The sequence below is a fragment of the Bos indicus x Bos taurus genome, chromosome 27 (assembly GCF_003369695.1).
Source record: "Bos indicus x Bos taurus breed Angus x Brahman F1 hybrid chromosome 27, Bos_hybrid_MaternalHap_v2.0, whole genome shotgun sequence".
NCBI lineage: Eukaryota > Metazoa > Chordata > Mammalia > Artiodactyla > Bovidae > Bos > Bos indicus x Bos taurus.
In genome coordinates, this window is record NC_040102.1 from 6,313,983 (window position 1) to 6,332,266 (window position 18,284).

At 39.9% G+C, this 18,284-nt stretch overlaps 1 protein-coding gene across 1 annotated transcript; it reads left to right on the forward strand.

The window, feature by feature from the left end:
• Window positions 1-2,530: 2,530 nt before the first annotated feature.
• On the forward strand, window positions 2,531-6,152 carry LOC113885012 (beta-defensin 130-like). The gene is made up of 2 exons (XM_027530122.1): window positions 2,531-2,592; window positions 5,975-6,152. Exons 1-2 carry the CDS (start codon window positions 2,531-2,533, stop codon window positions 6,150-6,152), a joined length of 240 nt encoding a protein of 79 aa, XP_027385923.1.
• The last annotated feature ends 12,132 nt before the right edge of the window (window positions 6,153-18,284 follow it).

An 18,284-nucleotide genomic window follows, 5' to 3' on the forward strand; every position in this document is an offset into this window, starting at 1 on the left:
ATATTACTGCACACCTACCATAATGGCTATCATCAAGAAGACGAGATAACAAGTGTTGGTGAGGATGTGGAGAAAAGAGAAACTTGTGCACTGTTAGTGGGATGTAGAATGATTCAGTTGTTACAGAAAACAGCATGAATGTTCTTCAAAAAGTAAAAATAGTCTCCATATGATCCAGCAATCTCACCTTGGGGTATATACACAAAGGAAATAAAATCAGAATCTTGAAGAATTATCTGCACTCCCACATTCCAGCATTCCAGTATTATTCACAATAGCCACGATGTGACAACAACCCAAGTGTCCATCAATGGATGAATGGGTAAAGAAGATATGGTGTGCATATACAATAAAATATTACTCAGTCATGAGAAAAAAAGGAACTCCTGTCATTTCTACCAACATAGATGTGCCTTGAGGGCATTATGTCAAAGTGAGGTGAGTCCAACATAGAAAGACAAATATTGTATGATACCACTTTTATGTGGAATGTAAAAAGGCAAAACTCGTAAAAACAGAGAGCAGAATGGTGGTTACCAGGGACCATGGTGGGGGAATTAGGGGGATGTTATTTAAGAGTGGCTGTGGTGGTTTAGTCGCTAAGTTGTGTCCAACTCTTAGGACCCCATGGACTGTAGCCTTCCAGGCTCCTCTGTCCATGCTATTCTCCAGGCAAGAATAGTGCAGTGGGTTGCCATTTTCTTCTCCCTATTTAAGGGTGCAAACTTACAACTAGTAGATAAGTAAGTTCTGGAGATTTAAGGCACAAAATAGTGCTTGTAGTCAATAATACTGTATTATAAACTTCAAAGTAATGGGAAACTAAATCTTGTCTTCACCACAAAGAAAAAAGAAAAAGAAAAAGGTGACCTAGGAGAGGTGTTAGCTAACACAGTGGTGGCAATCCTACTATAATACGCAAATGTATCAAATTGACATACTCTACACCTTAAAGTTACACAAAGTTCTGTGTCAGCTGTATCTCAATTTGTAAAAATACATAAAATAAGTAAACACATTAGTTAATAAACATTCCCAGGTGGCGCTAATGGTAAAGAACCCACCTGCCAATGCAGGAGAAGATACGCAGGTTTGATCCCTCGGATGGGAAGATCCCCTGGAGGAGGGTATGGCAACTCACTCCAGTATTCTTGCCTGGAGAATCCCTAGGACAGAGGAGCCTGGCAGATTACCATCCAAAGTGTAGCAAAGAGTCGGAAACGGCTGAGTAACTAAGCACAGGACAGTCATAAGAGAAGACATAAAAGTATAGAAAAATATCCCCTCAAAGAAATTACATATGAAAGCTTATAAAGGCAAAAATAAGTGAATTTAGATAAATGTATTGTAAAGCCATAAATTGGTTTTAGGTCAATTGGTTACTGGCCAAAGGCTTTAGGCATATACTTTGTTTGTATATGGTAGGTGGAAAGACTGTTGTTGCTCAGTTGCTTAGTTGTGCCCGAATCTTTGCGACTCCATGGACTGCAGCACACCAGACTTCCCTGTCCTTCAACAACTCCCAGAGTTTGCTCAAACTCATGTACATTGAGTCGGTGATGCCATCCAACCATCTCATCCTCTGTCGTCCCCTTCTCCTCCTGCCCTCAATCTTTCCCAGCATCAGGGTCTTTTCTAATGAGTTGGTCCTTCGCATCAGGTGGCCAAAGTACTGGAGCTTCAGCTTCAGCATCAGTCCTTCCAATGAATATTCAGGACTGATTTCCTTTAGGATGGACCGGTTGGATCTCCTTGCAGTCCAAGGGACTCTCAAGAGTTTTGTCCAACACCACAGTTCAACAGCATCAGTTCTTTGGTGCTCAGCCTTCTTTACAGTCCAACTCTCACATCTGTACATGACTAATGGAAAAACTATAGCTTTGGCTATATGGAAAGGCTGCATGTCTCCTTAAGTTTTTGGCATTGAGTCTTTGGACAATACATGGTGATTGAGGAAATATTATGCTCTTTGACTCTTCTGTTCTCACCAACCTTGTCAAATGGGACAATTATACAAAGGGTTATAACGGATGAGAAAATTTTAGTTTTCAATGTGAACTCAGTGTATTTACCTTTCAGATGCTACTAAGAACATAATACATATGTGATACTGGCCTCTCTTTTAAAGAAATAACTTAAAAGTACAGTTTCTTTTTTCCAGAAATGGACCTTATTCAATTATTTTCTTCCTGGTATGATAAAGAGTCCCCTTGCAACACAGAGGACTTTTTGGTAACCAGGACTTTGCACTCAACGAGCCTTCAAAAGATGCTGGTCAGAGATACTGACCTCTGAAAAATGTGAAAGCCCACAGAAAAAGTACAGGATAAGCCATCTGGTCTCCAGTGGTTAGGTTAATTTGTCACCAAATTTAGAGAGCCCAGGGTTTGGAAACATTCCAACGGAAGCTGTTTTATTTTCTTCCTTGTTAAGCTTCAGTGACTAAAAGGACTCTTGGTCTGCAGAAGTAGATAAAAGGTGCTGTATCCTGCTGTTCCTGATCACTCACTGCTCTACCAGGCATTCAACCATGAGACTCCATTTATTGCTTTCTGTTCTCCTTCTCTCTTTGGCTATAATACCAAAAGGTAGGTGGCGAATAACTGTAGAGCTGGGTTTCTTAGGAGACCTACTCAGACACTGAGTTATACCATGGCCATCTTGACTCAGACCTTAACGCACAGTCTCAGGGATACAGAGGTCCAACATGAGCGTCCTCCTTAGAACTCATTGGGTCCAAATCGGGAAGAAAGACAAGGATTTACATCAACAGAAAACAAGTTCCAAGAGCTCCATGATTACAAAGGGGGGCTCAAATATAGGGGAAGGGGGGAGAAGCCTTGACATCTGACACAAGGATACAAATCAAGTAGCTTTGACAAGGGCCCCCATCTCCAAAAGAGACAGTGGAAATGGCAGCTATTGGGTCAGACTTGGTTAGCGAATGAACGTGACCTGGAGTCTATTGGCAAAGGAATATTTGTGAAGGGTGCAAGTTAGTGTGTAAGACAACTCAACAACAACAACAAAAAGGAATTCTATCGAGTTATTAAAAACCAACAGGGGGCAGGGGAATTTGGAAAAAGCACAGAAATTTGGGATGGCGCTTCAGTGGCAAAATTTTAAGCATAATGGAAAATAAGCAGGAAGGAATTCTAACAGTTCGAGTTACATCCTTGGTGCTCATGATTGAGAAGCTGGAATATTAAAGTGCAGATGAAGGAGAAAGGGAACGTGTCATTTTCAGGCTGGGTCATTTAGATCCTTGTAAAACTGTTTACGGCAGGGTATTTCCACCCCTCAACATCTGGGTTCATTTGGGTAACTCTCTCTTTTCCTTGAATCATTTATAACATTCTTTCAAATATAATCGAATATATTGACTTGTTTGATCTTTACCTGATCTATGAATATCTTAGGAACTCTGATGTATAGTTGTCCCCTTGATTTGTGAACTCTTGAGGGAGTTCACATAATTCTCATCTGGCCCTCAGTTCTGTCAGAAGATAACACACTTGTAGTGACGGCTAATATAAAATTACACAATGTTAAGGACTTAAAGATAGAAGGCAATTTAATAGTTAATTTCTTAATTTTACAGATAAGAAGATCCATGTCCATATAAAGAATGTTTTCACTAAGATCACATAGGTAGGGGGAACACCGCAGCTGGAACTGAGTATTTCTTTTTAACTTTTATTTTATATTGGACTATAGCCAATTAACAATGTTGTGATAGTTTCAGGTAGACAGCAAGGGGACTCAGCCGTACATATATATGAATCCATTCTCCACCCAAACTGCCTTCCCATCCAGGCCACCATATGACATTGAGCAGTGTTCCATGTGTTTTCGAGTAGGACCTCATTGTTGAACCAAGTATTTTTAATCTGGGTCAGTGTTGTTTCCATTAATCTATGCCCACAAAGTGGAAACTCTAATTGATTGCAGGCTTTTTAATCTCCTAATTAGACACTGAGGAACCTGAGAAGATTTTTAAGGTTCCTCTTTGGGGAGTCACAGTGTCTTTGAAACATGTTACTTCACTTAACTCTAAACTCTTTTTCTTCAGTGTTTGTGGTAGGCATGACCAATTGGCATGACCAATTGGCTTAATACTCTGGCATTATTATTCGGATGACTTACACTAGTCTGTAGCTTTTCCTGATCAGTGTTCCTTAAAATTAGATAAATTCTCAGATTGCTGAAAGCAATTGCCTCAAGACAATTATGTCTGCATGATTAATTAGTGAATATTTTATTTTATTTTTAATTTTTTGCTCATGCTTGCTTTCCACCACTTAAGCTAAATTCAATTAAACATAAATTACTGTCTCCATCCAAAGTCATACATACCCCATGTTAAGGACTTTTTTTTTTAATTAAAAAAGAAAAAGTTAAGGGGGATAGTTCTCCTGGAAGTAAAGATCCAGCCAAAAGTCATCACTGGAGTAGGACAAAGGATACGGCAGTGGTTCAGTCATAGGGTGAAAAACAATTTTTAAAAAGATTATCCTAAAACAAAGACCAGAAATAACTGACAGGAAAATAAGACTCCAAGAAATCTAGGCCTAAGATTTAGAGAAGTTCCTAGGACTGGAGACCCACAAATACGATTGTATATCCAAGAGTGGGGACCAGACAGTCAAAAACAGGCTGGAGCCAGTAAGTTTTAGAAGGAATAAGAGACAAATTGTGTGTGGTGTCAAAGAATACGTAACTGCATTCAGTGGTAAGGAGTGTGTACTGAGTGCCTGCTACTTCCCATGGGCTGTGGGAAACACAAAAGATGCAGTGGGAAGCAAAAGGAAGGGCATCTTCCCACAGTACAAAAGACAGACACTAGGTAAATGATAACAAATTTATCTATAATTATAAATTTTTCCAAGTACAATAAAGAGGAACAGAGTATTAAAAGTGCCTGAAGCATGTGGTCATGGTTGATTCGCAGCATCTGGGAAGAGTTTCTTGAGGTATGCCTTTTGAGCTGAAAACTAGAAGGTACGTGTTCATGGATAAACCACTTGCAAGGAGCCCTCAATACTTCTGGCAAAGGAAGAAGTCAGTGTAATTTCCCTAATGCAGAAGAAACCACAGTGTCTGCAAAGAACGGCAAGAAGACTCCTAGAAGACAGCAGTAGTTTATACCAGAATATGTGCCACGCGTGTCATGGCATTACGCACCAGTAAAAGCTACATAAGCCAATGCTAAATCTGCAGGGGTGCTTCAAGAATGAGGGCAAGGACTTCCCTACTGGCCCAGTGGTTAAGAATCCAACTGCCAATGCAGGGAACACAGGTTCAATCCTTGGTCTGGGAAGATCCCACATGCCACAGGGCAAGTAAGCCTGTGTGTCACAACCGCTGAGCCTGAGCGCCCTAAAGCCCATGTTCCTCAACAAGACAAGCCACTGCAAGGAGAAGCTCCTGCACCACAACAGAGAGTGGCCCCTACTTGCCACAGCGAGAGAAAACCTGGCCTCAGCAACAAAGACACAGTGTAGCCAAAACCAAACAAATTAATAAAAAAGAACAAAAAGGGCAAGTCTGCCAGACTTTATACTGGAAAGTGGTAGATCACTAGTATCTCTATCACCCAGGAGTTTCAGTTTACCCTTAAAGTAGGATCATCTACAGGTTTTAGGCAGCCTATGAACCTGAGAGGTCTTTCCTTTTTTAAACACTACTTCCACTATTCTTTCTTCCTGGTTCTGCCACAGAAGGAGTTTCAAGTGTAGGGTAGCTTCCTTCTTTTCTAATCCTGAGATAATTATCTTTTGAGGTACCCAAACAGAATGGAGCCTCAGAAACCACCAGCAACTGTGTAGAAATAGATAAAGGGTATCAGTAATAATAGGTAATATCATTTATTCTATCTCAAAGCTGTTCTTCTGTAAATGCATTGCTTTATGTACACTATCAATACATGGATGGTGAATTAATGACGTTGTTAAATCTCTTTCTGTGCAGCAAGGACTGGCCTTATTCCAGGACAGAAACAGTGTAATCTGCTGAAAGGGGTGTGCAAAGACGGAGGCTGCACCACTATAGAACAGCCCATTGGCGTATGTAATGAAGACAAAAGATGTTGTAGAAAGTGGTGGATATTTTTTCCCTATCCAACGCCAGCTCCCAAATCAAAATCTCCTTGATAAGAGCCAACTGTAGGCTCTTCAAACTCTAGAACACATGCATGAACTTCACAGGCTCCAGCTTGGCCCAGAATTCCAGAACTTGAGGATAAATTATACAGACTCCTCTTAAACTTGTTTTTTCTCCATTGACTGGAAATAAATGTCCTAATTCTACTTGTATTCATCCCTGGGGAACTTCTTCTCAATGCACTGCCAGCATCTTAAGAACTACAAGACTGAACTAAACGACAGGCCATCTCATACCCTAAAAATGATTCTCTTAAAAAAGATGAAGTTTTAAAATAAGAAAAAAAAATCATAAGGGTAAGAAATAACAATAGGTAGCTTTGCTTATCTAAAGGGGAATATCATCCTTCTTCTTCATCTGACTCTGAACAAAAATCATTTTCATTGTTAAGATAGACCTACTTGGGTGGCCTGACTCAAGGTCTGTTCATCACGTGATCCTGCTAACCGGGGCACCTGAGCTGGAGGCTTTTGTCCCACTCAGTCCTGCCAACACTAGCTGAGGCTGGTCTTGCCCCCTTTCCCCAGGGCCTGGGGGAGTTAAACACAAGAACTCTTCCCTGTGAGGAGGTTCATGGGTAGACGACAGAGAGCTAAGAACTCAGTGAGCCCTGCTCGTTCTTTCCAAATGTGCCACGAGATCATTCCACATTCTGGCTGGAATCATTTCCACATAGTAATTCTGGATCAATCATACTTTGTGCTGCGTGTGTACTCAGTCCCTTCAGTCATGTCCAACTCTTTGCAACCCTATGGACTGTAGGGCAGAGGAGCCTACCCATGGGATTCTCCAGGCAAGAATACTGGGGTGGGTTGCCACACCCTGCTCCAGGGAATCTTCCCAAACCGAGGATCAAACCCATGTTTTCTGCACCACCTGCATTGCACGTGGATTTGTACTTTATAGCTAAGAAAATGAAAGGGGGAGAGAGAGGACAAGAATGTTACAGGGCACAGGTTTCACAGGATGGAAAAAAATCTATTGAATGAGGCCAAATGACTCCACAATCACCTCTGCTTAGCCTTTCTCCAGATGCTCTCCACACGCATCTCACAAAGCAAGGCAATCTCTCCCTCCTTTGTGTCTCTACACACACAGACATACCTCAATGGGAGTTCTTCACTCATTTTAGTGAGTTTGATTTAATTCAGTTGCACTGAATTAAAGTTTGATTTAATTTGGTTACACCGAAATTTCCTGAGATAACAAAACTGTCAGATGTGGATATGTTAATAATAAATTATCTAGAACATCCTGGGTTTTTATATGAATATAAATGTTTTGATAAAACTTTGATTATCCATAATTGTTAAGATATCCTTTGTAACTGAAGAACCTCAAAACTGAGATAATGAAGACTAGTTATATTCTAGGAGGACTAGAGATAAATGTCAAAGGTTGAAAAGACAAGTTGGTTGCCCCACAAATTTCTAGAATGGCATTTTGAAATAAATTCTTCACCTTTGTCTAGTTTTGTCTAATCCACTCAAAATAAGGATTCAATAAAGAAACAATTTTGTTAATGAAGTTCATGTTAGATTTGAGTAATACAAACCAATAAGTTCCTTTTAACTTATATTTAATGAACACTTTATCATTTTATTACATTTTTGAAAACTTAAAAGTTAAAAAAAGCTTTTAAATATGACATAGTTTGCCACAGAAGATACTGTATTATCTTAGATTCATATGCTCAATAAAACCAGAATTGGCATATACCATGGGAAATCGTGTCAGCTATAGAATAGGAGGTGATAAGGCTGAAGGAGGAAAGCATCTGGGCTCAGCAAAGCAGACTCTGCCTCCGAATCCTATGTTATTGTACCTTAACAAAATGGAAGTTAGCCATCACTCTTCCACTCAAGAAAAGACAAACCATGACCCCTCACGGCTAAAAGCCTCTTTCCATTTTTGACAGTTTTCAGTTTCCCCAACAGCTAAGAAGTTGTAGCTTTTCTAGCAGAGAACACAGCATTAGATAAAAGAATTGGAAAAATATAATAAGTATATACTATTAATAAATATATGGTAAATTGGAATATACAATAATCATTGAAAATACAGGTTTAGTTTGCATACTAATGGAAGTTATTTTCAAATAAAACTCATTAAGATGGTTCTGGTTTCCCTTTTCTGTAGAACTAATACTTAATGATGCAGAGCTGACTAAAGTTAAATAAAGAAAATAAATTGGAAACGGGTATTTTAAATTCTAGTAACACATATAAATATAATGCATATAATAAATATGCATATGTAAACTGACAGCCTCAGGTGTCTCATACATCTTCATGACTCAACTAATAGAAATCATCAGCACAATGCCCATAAGTGAAGTAGTCATCCTCCCCAATCATTTCTAAGCAATAGGTCCTTGGCTATAATTCAAAACAACAAAAGAAGAGGAGTAATTGTAATTGTTAACTCAACCCAAAACATGCGTGCAATTGTGTCATAAATACATATGAACTCATCAATTTTACTCAGAATACTAGAGAAATAGAAAAACTAACATTTGCTCCAAGCCCTCATGAGTTCCTCAGCTGGAATTAAGGCACTTTTGTATTTATTATTTCACCTAAATCATTATTTAGGTGAAATACTAAAGATGATCATTTTCTTATAGGAAGAAGGAAAAGAATAGCAAGTTCCAAGAGAGGGAAGGATAAATTGGGAGATTAGGACTGACATATACATACAACAAATAGATAGAAGGGATTAGATATGGTAGACAGAGTGCCTGAAGAACTATGGAGAGAGATTCATAACATTGTACAGGAGTCAGTGACCAAAAACATCCAAAAGAAAAGGAAATGCAAGAAGGCAAAATGGTTGTCTGAGGAGGTTTTACAAATAGATGAGGAAAGAAGAGACTTGAAAAGCAAGGGAGAAAGTAAAAGATATATCCAACTGAATGCAGAGTTCCAGAGAATAGCAAGGAGAGGTAAGAAGGACTTCTTAAATGAACAATGCAAAGAAGTAGAGAAAAACAATAGAATGGGAAAAACTAGAGATCTCTTCAAGAAAACTGGACAGATCAAGGAAACATTTCATGTAAGGATGGGCACAGTAAAGGACAGAAATGATAAGGACCTAACAGAAGCAAAAGAGATTAAGAAGAGGTAGCAAGAATATACAGAACTATACAAAAAAGGTCTTAATGATGTAGATAACCATGATGGTGTGGTCACTCACCTAGAGCCACAGATTCTGGAGTGTGAAGTCAAGTGGGCCTTAGGGAGCATTACTACCAACAAAGCTTGTGGAGATGATGGAATTCCAGCTGAGCTATTTCAAATCCTAAAAGATGATGCTGTTAAGGTGCTGCACTCAATATGTCAGCAAATTTGGAAAACTCAGCAGTGGTCACAGGACTGAAAAAGGTCAGTTTTTATTCCAATCCCAAAGAAGGGCAATGCCAAACAATATTCAAACTACCATACAATTAGACTTATTTCCCATGCTAGTAAGATTACGCTCAAAATCCTTCAAGCTAGGAATCAACAGTATGTGAATTGAGAACTTTCAGATGTACAAGCTGGATTTAGAAAGGGCAGATAAACCAGAGATAAAATTGCCAGTGTTTGTAAGATTATAGACAAAGCAAGGGAATTCCAGAAAAACATCTACTTCTGCTTCATTGACTATGCTTAAGGCTTTGACCATGTGGATCTACAAACTGTGGGAAATTCTTAAAGAGATGGGAAGATCAGACAACCACCTGTCCCTGAGAAAACTGTATGCAGGACAAAAAAACAACAGTTAGAACCCTACATGGAACAACTAACTGGTACAAAATTGGGAAAGGAGTAAGACAAGGCTTTAGATTTGAGAGAGCTAAGGCTTAGGAAGGTTGATAAGGAGTCTAGGGCCCTCAAGGAGGAAGAGGTCTTGGAGCCCTCGAGGAGGAGAAAAGGCACAAATGGTTTTTCTCTATATTGCTTTATCTTAGTCACATAAGACATTTTTTCTTAAACTCTGAGTTGTTATGACAACAATCTTTAAGACTAACTTTCTTTAAGCCTAGAGCTAATGATTACACAACAAAATAACTCATCTTGCTCAAGGATATGTTTGTCCTTAAGCTCTGCACTAATGATTATATAATAGCAACGTATCTTGCTGGACATGAACCTTCTGACTAATCTTGTATATTGTGGGAGTGGGCCTGGTAAAGTATGCTGCTGCTGCTGCTAAGTTGCTTCAGTCGTGTCTGACTCTGTGCGACCCCATAGATGGCAGCCCACCAGGCTCCCCTATCCCTGGGATTCTCCAGGCAAGAACACTGGAGTGGGTCACCATTTCCTACTGGGGCACTCCCTCTTCTGATGTCTATGCTGAAACTTCTCTGTCCTTTTTCACTTTAATAAAACTCTGCTACACAAAAGCTCTTGAGTGATCAAGCCTGGTCCCTGGTCCCAAAGCTAAATCTTCTTCTTCAGAGATCACAAATTCGACATTGTTCAGTGTATAGCTATCATATTGTCATCCTGTTTATTTAACTTATATGGAGAATGCATTATGTGAAATGCTGGGCTGGATGAATCACAGTCTGGATTCAAGATTGCTGGGAGAAATATCAACAGCTTCAGATATGTACATGATACTGCTCTAATGGCAGAAAGTGAAGAGGAACTGAAGAGCCTGTAGATAAGGATGAAAGAGGAGAGTGAAAAAGCTGGTTTAAAACTCAACATTCAAAAAACTAAGATGATGACAAGCAGTCCCATCACTTCATGGCAAATAAAAGGGGGAAAAGTGGAAGCAGTGGCAGACTTTATTTTCTTGGGCTCCAAAATCACTGCAGATGGTGACTACAGCCATGAAATTAAAAGACATTTGGTCCTTGGAAGAAAAATTATGATCAACCTAGACAGCATATTAAAAAGCAGAGACATCACTCTGCCAACAAAGGTCCATCTAGTCAAGCTATGGTTTTTTCCAATAGTCATTTACTGATGTGAAAGTTGGACCATAAAGAATGCTGAGTGCCAAAGAATTAATGCTTTCAAACTGTTGTGTTGGAGAAGACTCTTGAGAGTTCCTTGGACTGAAAGAAGATCAAACCAGTCAATCCTAAAGGAAATTAACTCTGAATATTCTTTTAAAGGACTGTTGCTGGACTCTAATACTTTGGCCACCTGATGTGAAGAGCCAACTCATTGGAAAAGACCCTGATGCTGGGAAAGAGTAAAGGCAAAAGGAGAAGTGGTGACAGAGGATGAGATGGTTAGATAACACCATCAACTAAATGGACATGAATTTGAGCAAATTCCAAAAGATAGTGAAGGACAGGAAAGTGTGGCATATTGCAGTCCATTGGGTCACAAAGAGTCAGACACAACTTACTGACTGAAGAACAACAATGTACACACAACTACATATAAAACAGATAATCCATAAGGACCTACTGTATACCACAGGAAACTCTACTCAATATTCTATAAAACCTATAGATGAAAACAGTCTTTTAAAAAAATCACTCTTTCAGTCAGAATTACCTCAGAAATCTCCTACTTTTCATCATTTCCCACAGAAACCTTCTTTCTGTCAGAATTCCATCAGAAACCTCCTTCTGTTTGTGACAATTCCTTCAGAATCATCCTTCATTCTATGAGAATTCTCTCAAAAACATACATCTTTCTATCTATATTCCCTCAGAAACTGCTTTCTCTTTCTCAAAATATCCTCAGAAACATCCATCTTTCTTTCAGATTCCCCTCAGAAAACTCCTGTCAAAATTCCCTCAGAAACCTTCTTTCTCTCAAAATATCTTCAGAATCTAATTTTTTGTCAGATTCCCCTCAGAAAACTTTTTCTGTCAGAATTTCCTCAGAAACTTACTTTGTACTCTGAGGATTCTTCAGAAACATTCTTTTTTATGTCAGGATTCTCCCACAAAGCACATTCTTTCTCTCAGAACTTTCTCAGAAACCTTGTTCTTTCTGTTAACATTGCACAGAAACCTCCTTCTTTTTCTCAGGAGGAGGAGGAGGTCATAAATACATCTTCCAAAGCCCCTCATTTGTAGAGGGAGTGACACCATCAGTAAGGAGACACCAGCACATTAAATACATCATCCATCTGTCTCTGATAAAGGAAAATGAGACACCTTCCTGAGTCATGAATTTGGTGGTTTTCAGACCGCAGTAAAGTATAAGCTGTGTTTGACCTGAGATGTCACACTCCATCACAGGCCAAGGCAATGTCTCCAGAATGCAGCCCACTTTTCCTCCCTTTCCACACTACTTAAAAGCTTATCTTGGTTCATAACCATTTCTGGTATCTCTGCAGGCTTAGGGCGAGACCCAGCCCCAGTTTACACCTAGATTCTGAATATACCAGCTTTGGACTGGACTGATGTGGCTCCTAGCAGCCCTCAGACTCTCCCAGGACTTTAGGAAGAAGGTAAAAGCATAGAAGGACCACAGTGGGCACAGGTGAGCTCCCAGCTACATGCCCCAGGAATGCATCCAGGAGTGGGCAGGTCTTTCCCGTTGCAGACAGCCAGACATAAGGCAGCCCTACAGGAGCACCCAGAGCTCAGAGGCATCAAAACAGCCCTGTGCTCACTCACCTCAAGCTCTGAGATTTGTAATTAACTCCTGGGGGGAATGGGTGTGGTCTGCTTTGTAAGGAACCTTGGCATGAAGCATCAGGAAATACGTCATATTGTCATCACTGTAATATTATAGGAATTGCAGCTGCTGAATGCTTCTCCCTATGGCTGTGGACCTGGAGCCTTTATAAAGTGAGTGAGCACACCATCCTGTCCAGTCTCAGCTGGAAAGCCAGCCAGCCATGAGGCTCTTCTGCCTTCTCTTTGTGTTGCTCTTTTTGTTCTTGCTGCCTGTTCCAGGTAAGATGCATTGGGAAATGAGAGGGCTGAACAGATAGAGAATTTATCATTCAGAGTCAGCCCTCTCCATTCTTCTGGGGCTTTTAGACAAAGTAGATTTATTGTCTAGGAACTAGACATCACCAATTTGTTTTTTTTTCTGACAAGCCCATTAAAAATCTGAAAGTAGTTGTCTCCATCTCTTCCGATTAGTCAATCAGCTCACAAACCACTCCTTCATGGGAGGATTGTTATACCTGTTGATGAGACAGGAAGAAAGTGATGTAAAACTTTAATGCCAACAGGAAAAATGGGCTTAATCTGAGGACAGACTCACAGATTCCCTTTTTTTAGTTTAGTGGTTGGAGGTAGAGTCTTTTGGCCTCTTAAGGGCCCAAAGGACTGTTGCAGCCCCTGCCTCCTAGGTGTCACTTGTAGTGCCGTGGTTAAAATTTAATGTTATTTAATAATTTTGTTACTTAATGTTATTTAATAATAAAAATGTTATTGAATAATAATAGTACATAATATTTAATAATATTAAATAATAAAACATTATTTAATAATAATATCTAATAACAAAATTTTATTTAATAATAATAAAAATGTTATTTAATAATTTAAAGTTATGCCATTAGGTCACCGTTTTGATGAAGCATGTACCAGATGGTGACCTGATGTACTGTGTTCATTGCTTGTACCCAAACAACATGTGTACTTAGACATTACTTGTACTTAAACAGCTTATGTACTTAAACATCATGAAGAATGGGAGCATCATGAAAACATCCACCAAGAAAGGGGAAAAGCATCAACAGTAGATAAAGATCGGGAACAGTAGGGTTTGGGGAATACCATTTTTCTCCTTTGATCTGGCCAATCAAAGGGCCAATCAGGTTTTTTTTCCATTTCCCTCATGTACAAACTCTTTGAATTCCTTTGAGAACAAAGAACTTTGTAAGTTATAAAATGGCACACACCTAGACTCACGGCGAGGTCCCCTCCATGCATGGATGCATGTAGTGGATGATGCTCCCACTGGGACTCTGGTGCACTGACCACGGCGACTGCGCAGCTGCTGCGAGCCAGAGGAAGGTGCTTTCCCCTGGACGGGTGAGACTCATTTGCTAAGTGCTATTGTAAATTCACTTCTTTCCTTTCACTTTGATCCTTGATTTTTACTAGCCTATTCTAGCCTAATACTTTAATAAATTGGTTTCTGTTACCAACCTGTGGACTACATCTTGAATTCTTTAAAAGAACCACTGAAGCAAAGCAAAATGTTTTTGGCATAGTCAGCATGTTTCGAGATGTGATTGCTTTTTCATGGTAAAGTTGATCCTATTCCGGAATGGGAAGATCCTTCTTTCAGCAGTTTAGCTCGGGAATGAGAAAGGGAGCTGGACTATGTGAAAACTGGGACACTGTAATGTGGTGTGCTGAGCCACTGGACATGTTGGGGCAGCTTCCCATGGTTAACTTGGAGAAAGCTAAGGAACAGATTCTTTTTTGGAAGACAAGGTTGGTGTTTGTTCATGGCTTGTAGGAAAATACATGCTAGGAAGGCAGAATTGGAAACTGAAAAGGTACAAATAGAAAAAGAAATGCTGGATTTACAAAGCCACACGGCTATGTTGCAATGTCAAAATTGAGTCTTACCTGATCAAGTTTCTAGATACCAGACAGTGTCAGAGAAAGCAGCAGTGCATGGGGCTAAATACAAATTATCTTCACAGCAAGGGGTGAATCAGTCAACACAAGGTACAGGTTGTCTTGGCCCATGCCTGCCTGATTGGGACCCTGCTACCTGGGACAGTGATATCTGGGATAATGAGGAAGATGATGAATACATGGATGATGATGATAGTGTAGAAAAGTCAAAGGAAGGAGAACTTTGTCAGGCAGAACTGGCTTTACGTGGAAAGATGGAGCAAAGAGGGGGCCATGCTCCCACAACTAAAATGATATACAAGGATTATACAGAAGAGATAAATGATATACCGTCCCACAGCATGCAACAGGCCGGAGAGCCGCTTGTAGCCTGGCTGGTCCAACTATCTGAAACAGGGGGTCATGGAATAGTTCCAGATGACCAAGACTGTATTAAATTTATCCCTATATTCCATGACCCACAAGTTCAACAAGCCTTTGGTGATTGGAATATTAATTATGGGCAGGGACCTGTAGCTTTGCTACAATTATGTGCTTCGGGACATGGAATTAAATGCCCTACTCTTGGCTCTTGGCCAGCCTGCACCAAATCTTGGTATATGCTATGGGAGTATATACAAAGATTGAAGGAAGAGGGTATGAAAATTTCTCTATATAATAGACAGGGACCAGCTACTATACATGATACTGCTTTGGATGCAAGTAGCTGTAACCAAATTATTAAAACTGCTCCAGCGGCATATAAGAACATTATTGTGATTTTCTTGTTCTCTGACAGAGAAGGCAATGGCACCCCACTCCAGTACTCTTGCCTGGAACATCCCATGGACGGAGGAGCCTAGTGGGCTTTAGTCCATGGGGTTGCGAAGAGTTGGACATGACTGAGCAACTTCACTTTCACTTTTCACTTTCATGCATTGGAGAAGGAAATGGCAACCCACTCCAGTGTTCTTGCATGGAGAATCCCAGGGATGGAGGGCCTGGTGGGTGGCTGTCTATGGGGGTCTCACAGAGTCGGACATGACTGAAGCGACTTAGCAGCAGCAGCAGCAGCAGCATTGTTCTCTGAAACTGGAAGCCCAATTCAGGAAGTTATTGAGAAAGTGCAGCAATTAGGAGATCTGGGAGAATGGGAAACTCCCAAGGCAAAAGGTAATGGTGGAAATAATGGCAATGGCAAGCACCAAATGTCAGGAAAGATATGTTTGCTGCACTGTTGAAAACTGGAGGGTCTTTTGCAGAAATTGATGGAAAAACAATTGTGGCATTATGGCAGAAGTATAAAGCTCTGCACTTAGTTGCTCTGTCGTGTCTGACTCTTTGCAACCCCATGGACTGTAGCCCACCAAGCTCCTCTATCCATGGAGATTCTCCAGGCAAGAATACTGGAGTGCCATGCCCTCCTCCAGATGATCTTCCTAACCCAGGGATCAAACCCAGGTCTCTTGCATTACAGGTGGATTCTTTACTGTCTGAACTACCAGGAAGCATAAAGAGAAAGGCCTTCATATTCAAAAGTCTGAAGTAGAAACTAAAGATCTTGGAAACAATAATCCATTTTCCCAGGTCATTTCTCCTCCTCCTTCTTCTGTTATATTCAGATTTGTTGCCCAAATGAAGGGAAGGCCAAGCCCTGGAGCTTTCCAAGTCAGATTGGTTACTAAAGACATCTACCTACATGTGCAAATTCAGATATTTTGAGAAAATGGATCTAAAACAATTATTAAAGCATTAGTTGATACTGGGCTGGAGGCCAATTTAACTTATGAAAATCCAAATATCTTTAAGGAGCAGTTATTATTTCAGGATTAGGAGGCAAAGACTCTAAAGCTGTACAAACCTCATTATACATGAAAATTAGCTATTTACCTAAAAGAGAATATCAAGTTATGATAGTTCTCATTCCGTAATACATAATTGGAATAGATATTTTAAAGGGGCTCACTTTAAACTTAGAGGAAGGAAAATACCAATTTGGTGTGCACATGATTAAATTAGTAGCTCCAGTGGTAGTGGGAAAATTGTTGGAGCCTCCAGTGACCCTCCCAGAAACTACTGAGATGGTCACACAAAAGCAGTACTGTATTCCAGGGAGGGCAAGAAGAAATTACTAACACTATTAAAGAACATGTTGATGCAGGAGTCTTAATTCCTGCTCGAATGGAATGAAATAATCCTGTATGGCCTGTAAGGAAACCGGATGGATCTTGGAGGGTGACAGTAGACTACAGAGAACTTAACAAACACACTAGGCTTTTAACTTCAGCCATCCCTGATGTTGTTAACTTTAATTGAATAAGTGCAGAAACATGCTGGTACTTGGTATGCTGTCATAGATTTAGCTAATGCTTTCTTTATTGATCCCGAACAGTGGGATCAGTTTGTCTTCACACAGCAGGGGCAACAGTATACCTTTACTACACTACTCCAAGGATATATTCATAGCCCTACAATTTATCATGGTATTGCTGCTAAGCATTTGGATGAGGTGGCTCTACCTACAGGAATGCAGATTACTCATTATATTGATGATAATCTCTTAGAAGGATCTGATGAAGAACAAGTGAGGACTCAGCTGGATGTAATTATCCAGCCCATAAAAATGAAAGGATGGGAAATAAATCCTGAAAAAATTCAAGGGCCAAGACAATCAGTAAAAATTTTAGGAATAATTTGGAACAAAGGAAAACAAGAAATACTCCCTAAAGGCAAGCAGAAAATTTTGGAGCTTGTTCCTCCCCAACCTAAGAAACAGTCCCAAAAGTTTATAGGATCATTTGGCTTTTGGAGGCAGCATATTCTTCATCTCAGGCAGATATTACAATCTCTTTATAAAGTAGTCAGGAAGAAATATAATTTTGAATGGGGAGAGGCACAGAAGTTGGCTTTTGAACAAGCTAAAATAGCCATTCAAACTGCTTTGGATTTATGGCCCATTAGAGAAGGCCCTATGAAATTACAGGTGTCTATGGATGAGAATTATGCAAACTGGAGTCTATGGCAAAAACAAGAAGGGGGAAGAATGCTTCTAGGATGTTGGTTACAAAAAATTCCTAATGCCAGCACTCCTTCTGAAAAACAATTGGTAGCCTGCTATTGGGCATTAATTGACACAGAGGCTATGACTTTATATCATGAAGTACAATTAAGGTCAAATATTCCTATTATAACTTGGGTTATGAGTACCCCCCAAACTCTCAGAATTGATTATGCTCAAGAGTCTAGTATAATTAAATGAAAATGGTATACTCAAGACCAGGCAAAACCTGGGCGGGCCATCTGGCCTTCTGTTATTACATGAATGAGTGTTTGACTGTTCTGATGAAGAAGCTTCCCAATTACAATATCAAAAACCAACAGAAGAATCACCCATAAAACAGGAAATAGAATATTAACAGTTAGCTAAGGAGCAAAAGCACCATGCATCTACTACATATGCGGAGGCAACCTGACATTGGAAAGCTGTGCCTTATAATCCCGCAACTCAAAGAGTAATGACCACTGAAGGGGAAGGGGAAAGTAGTCAATTTGCTGAGTTACTTGCAGTTTTCCAAGTGTGGTGGGCAGAGGATTTTAAAGAATGTCATATCTATGCAGATTCATGGTCAGTAAC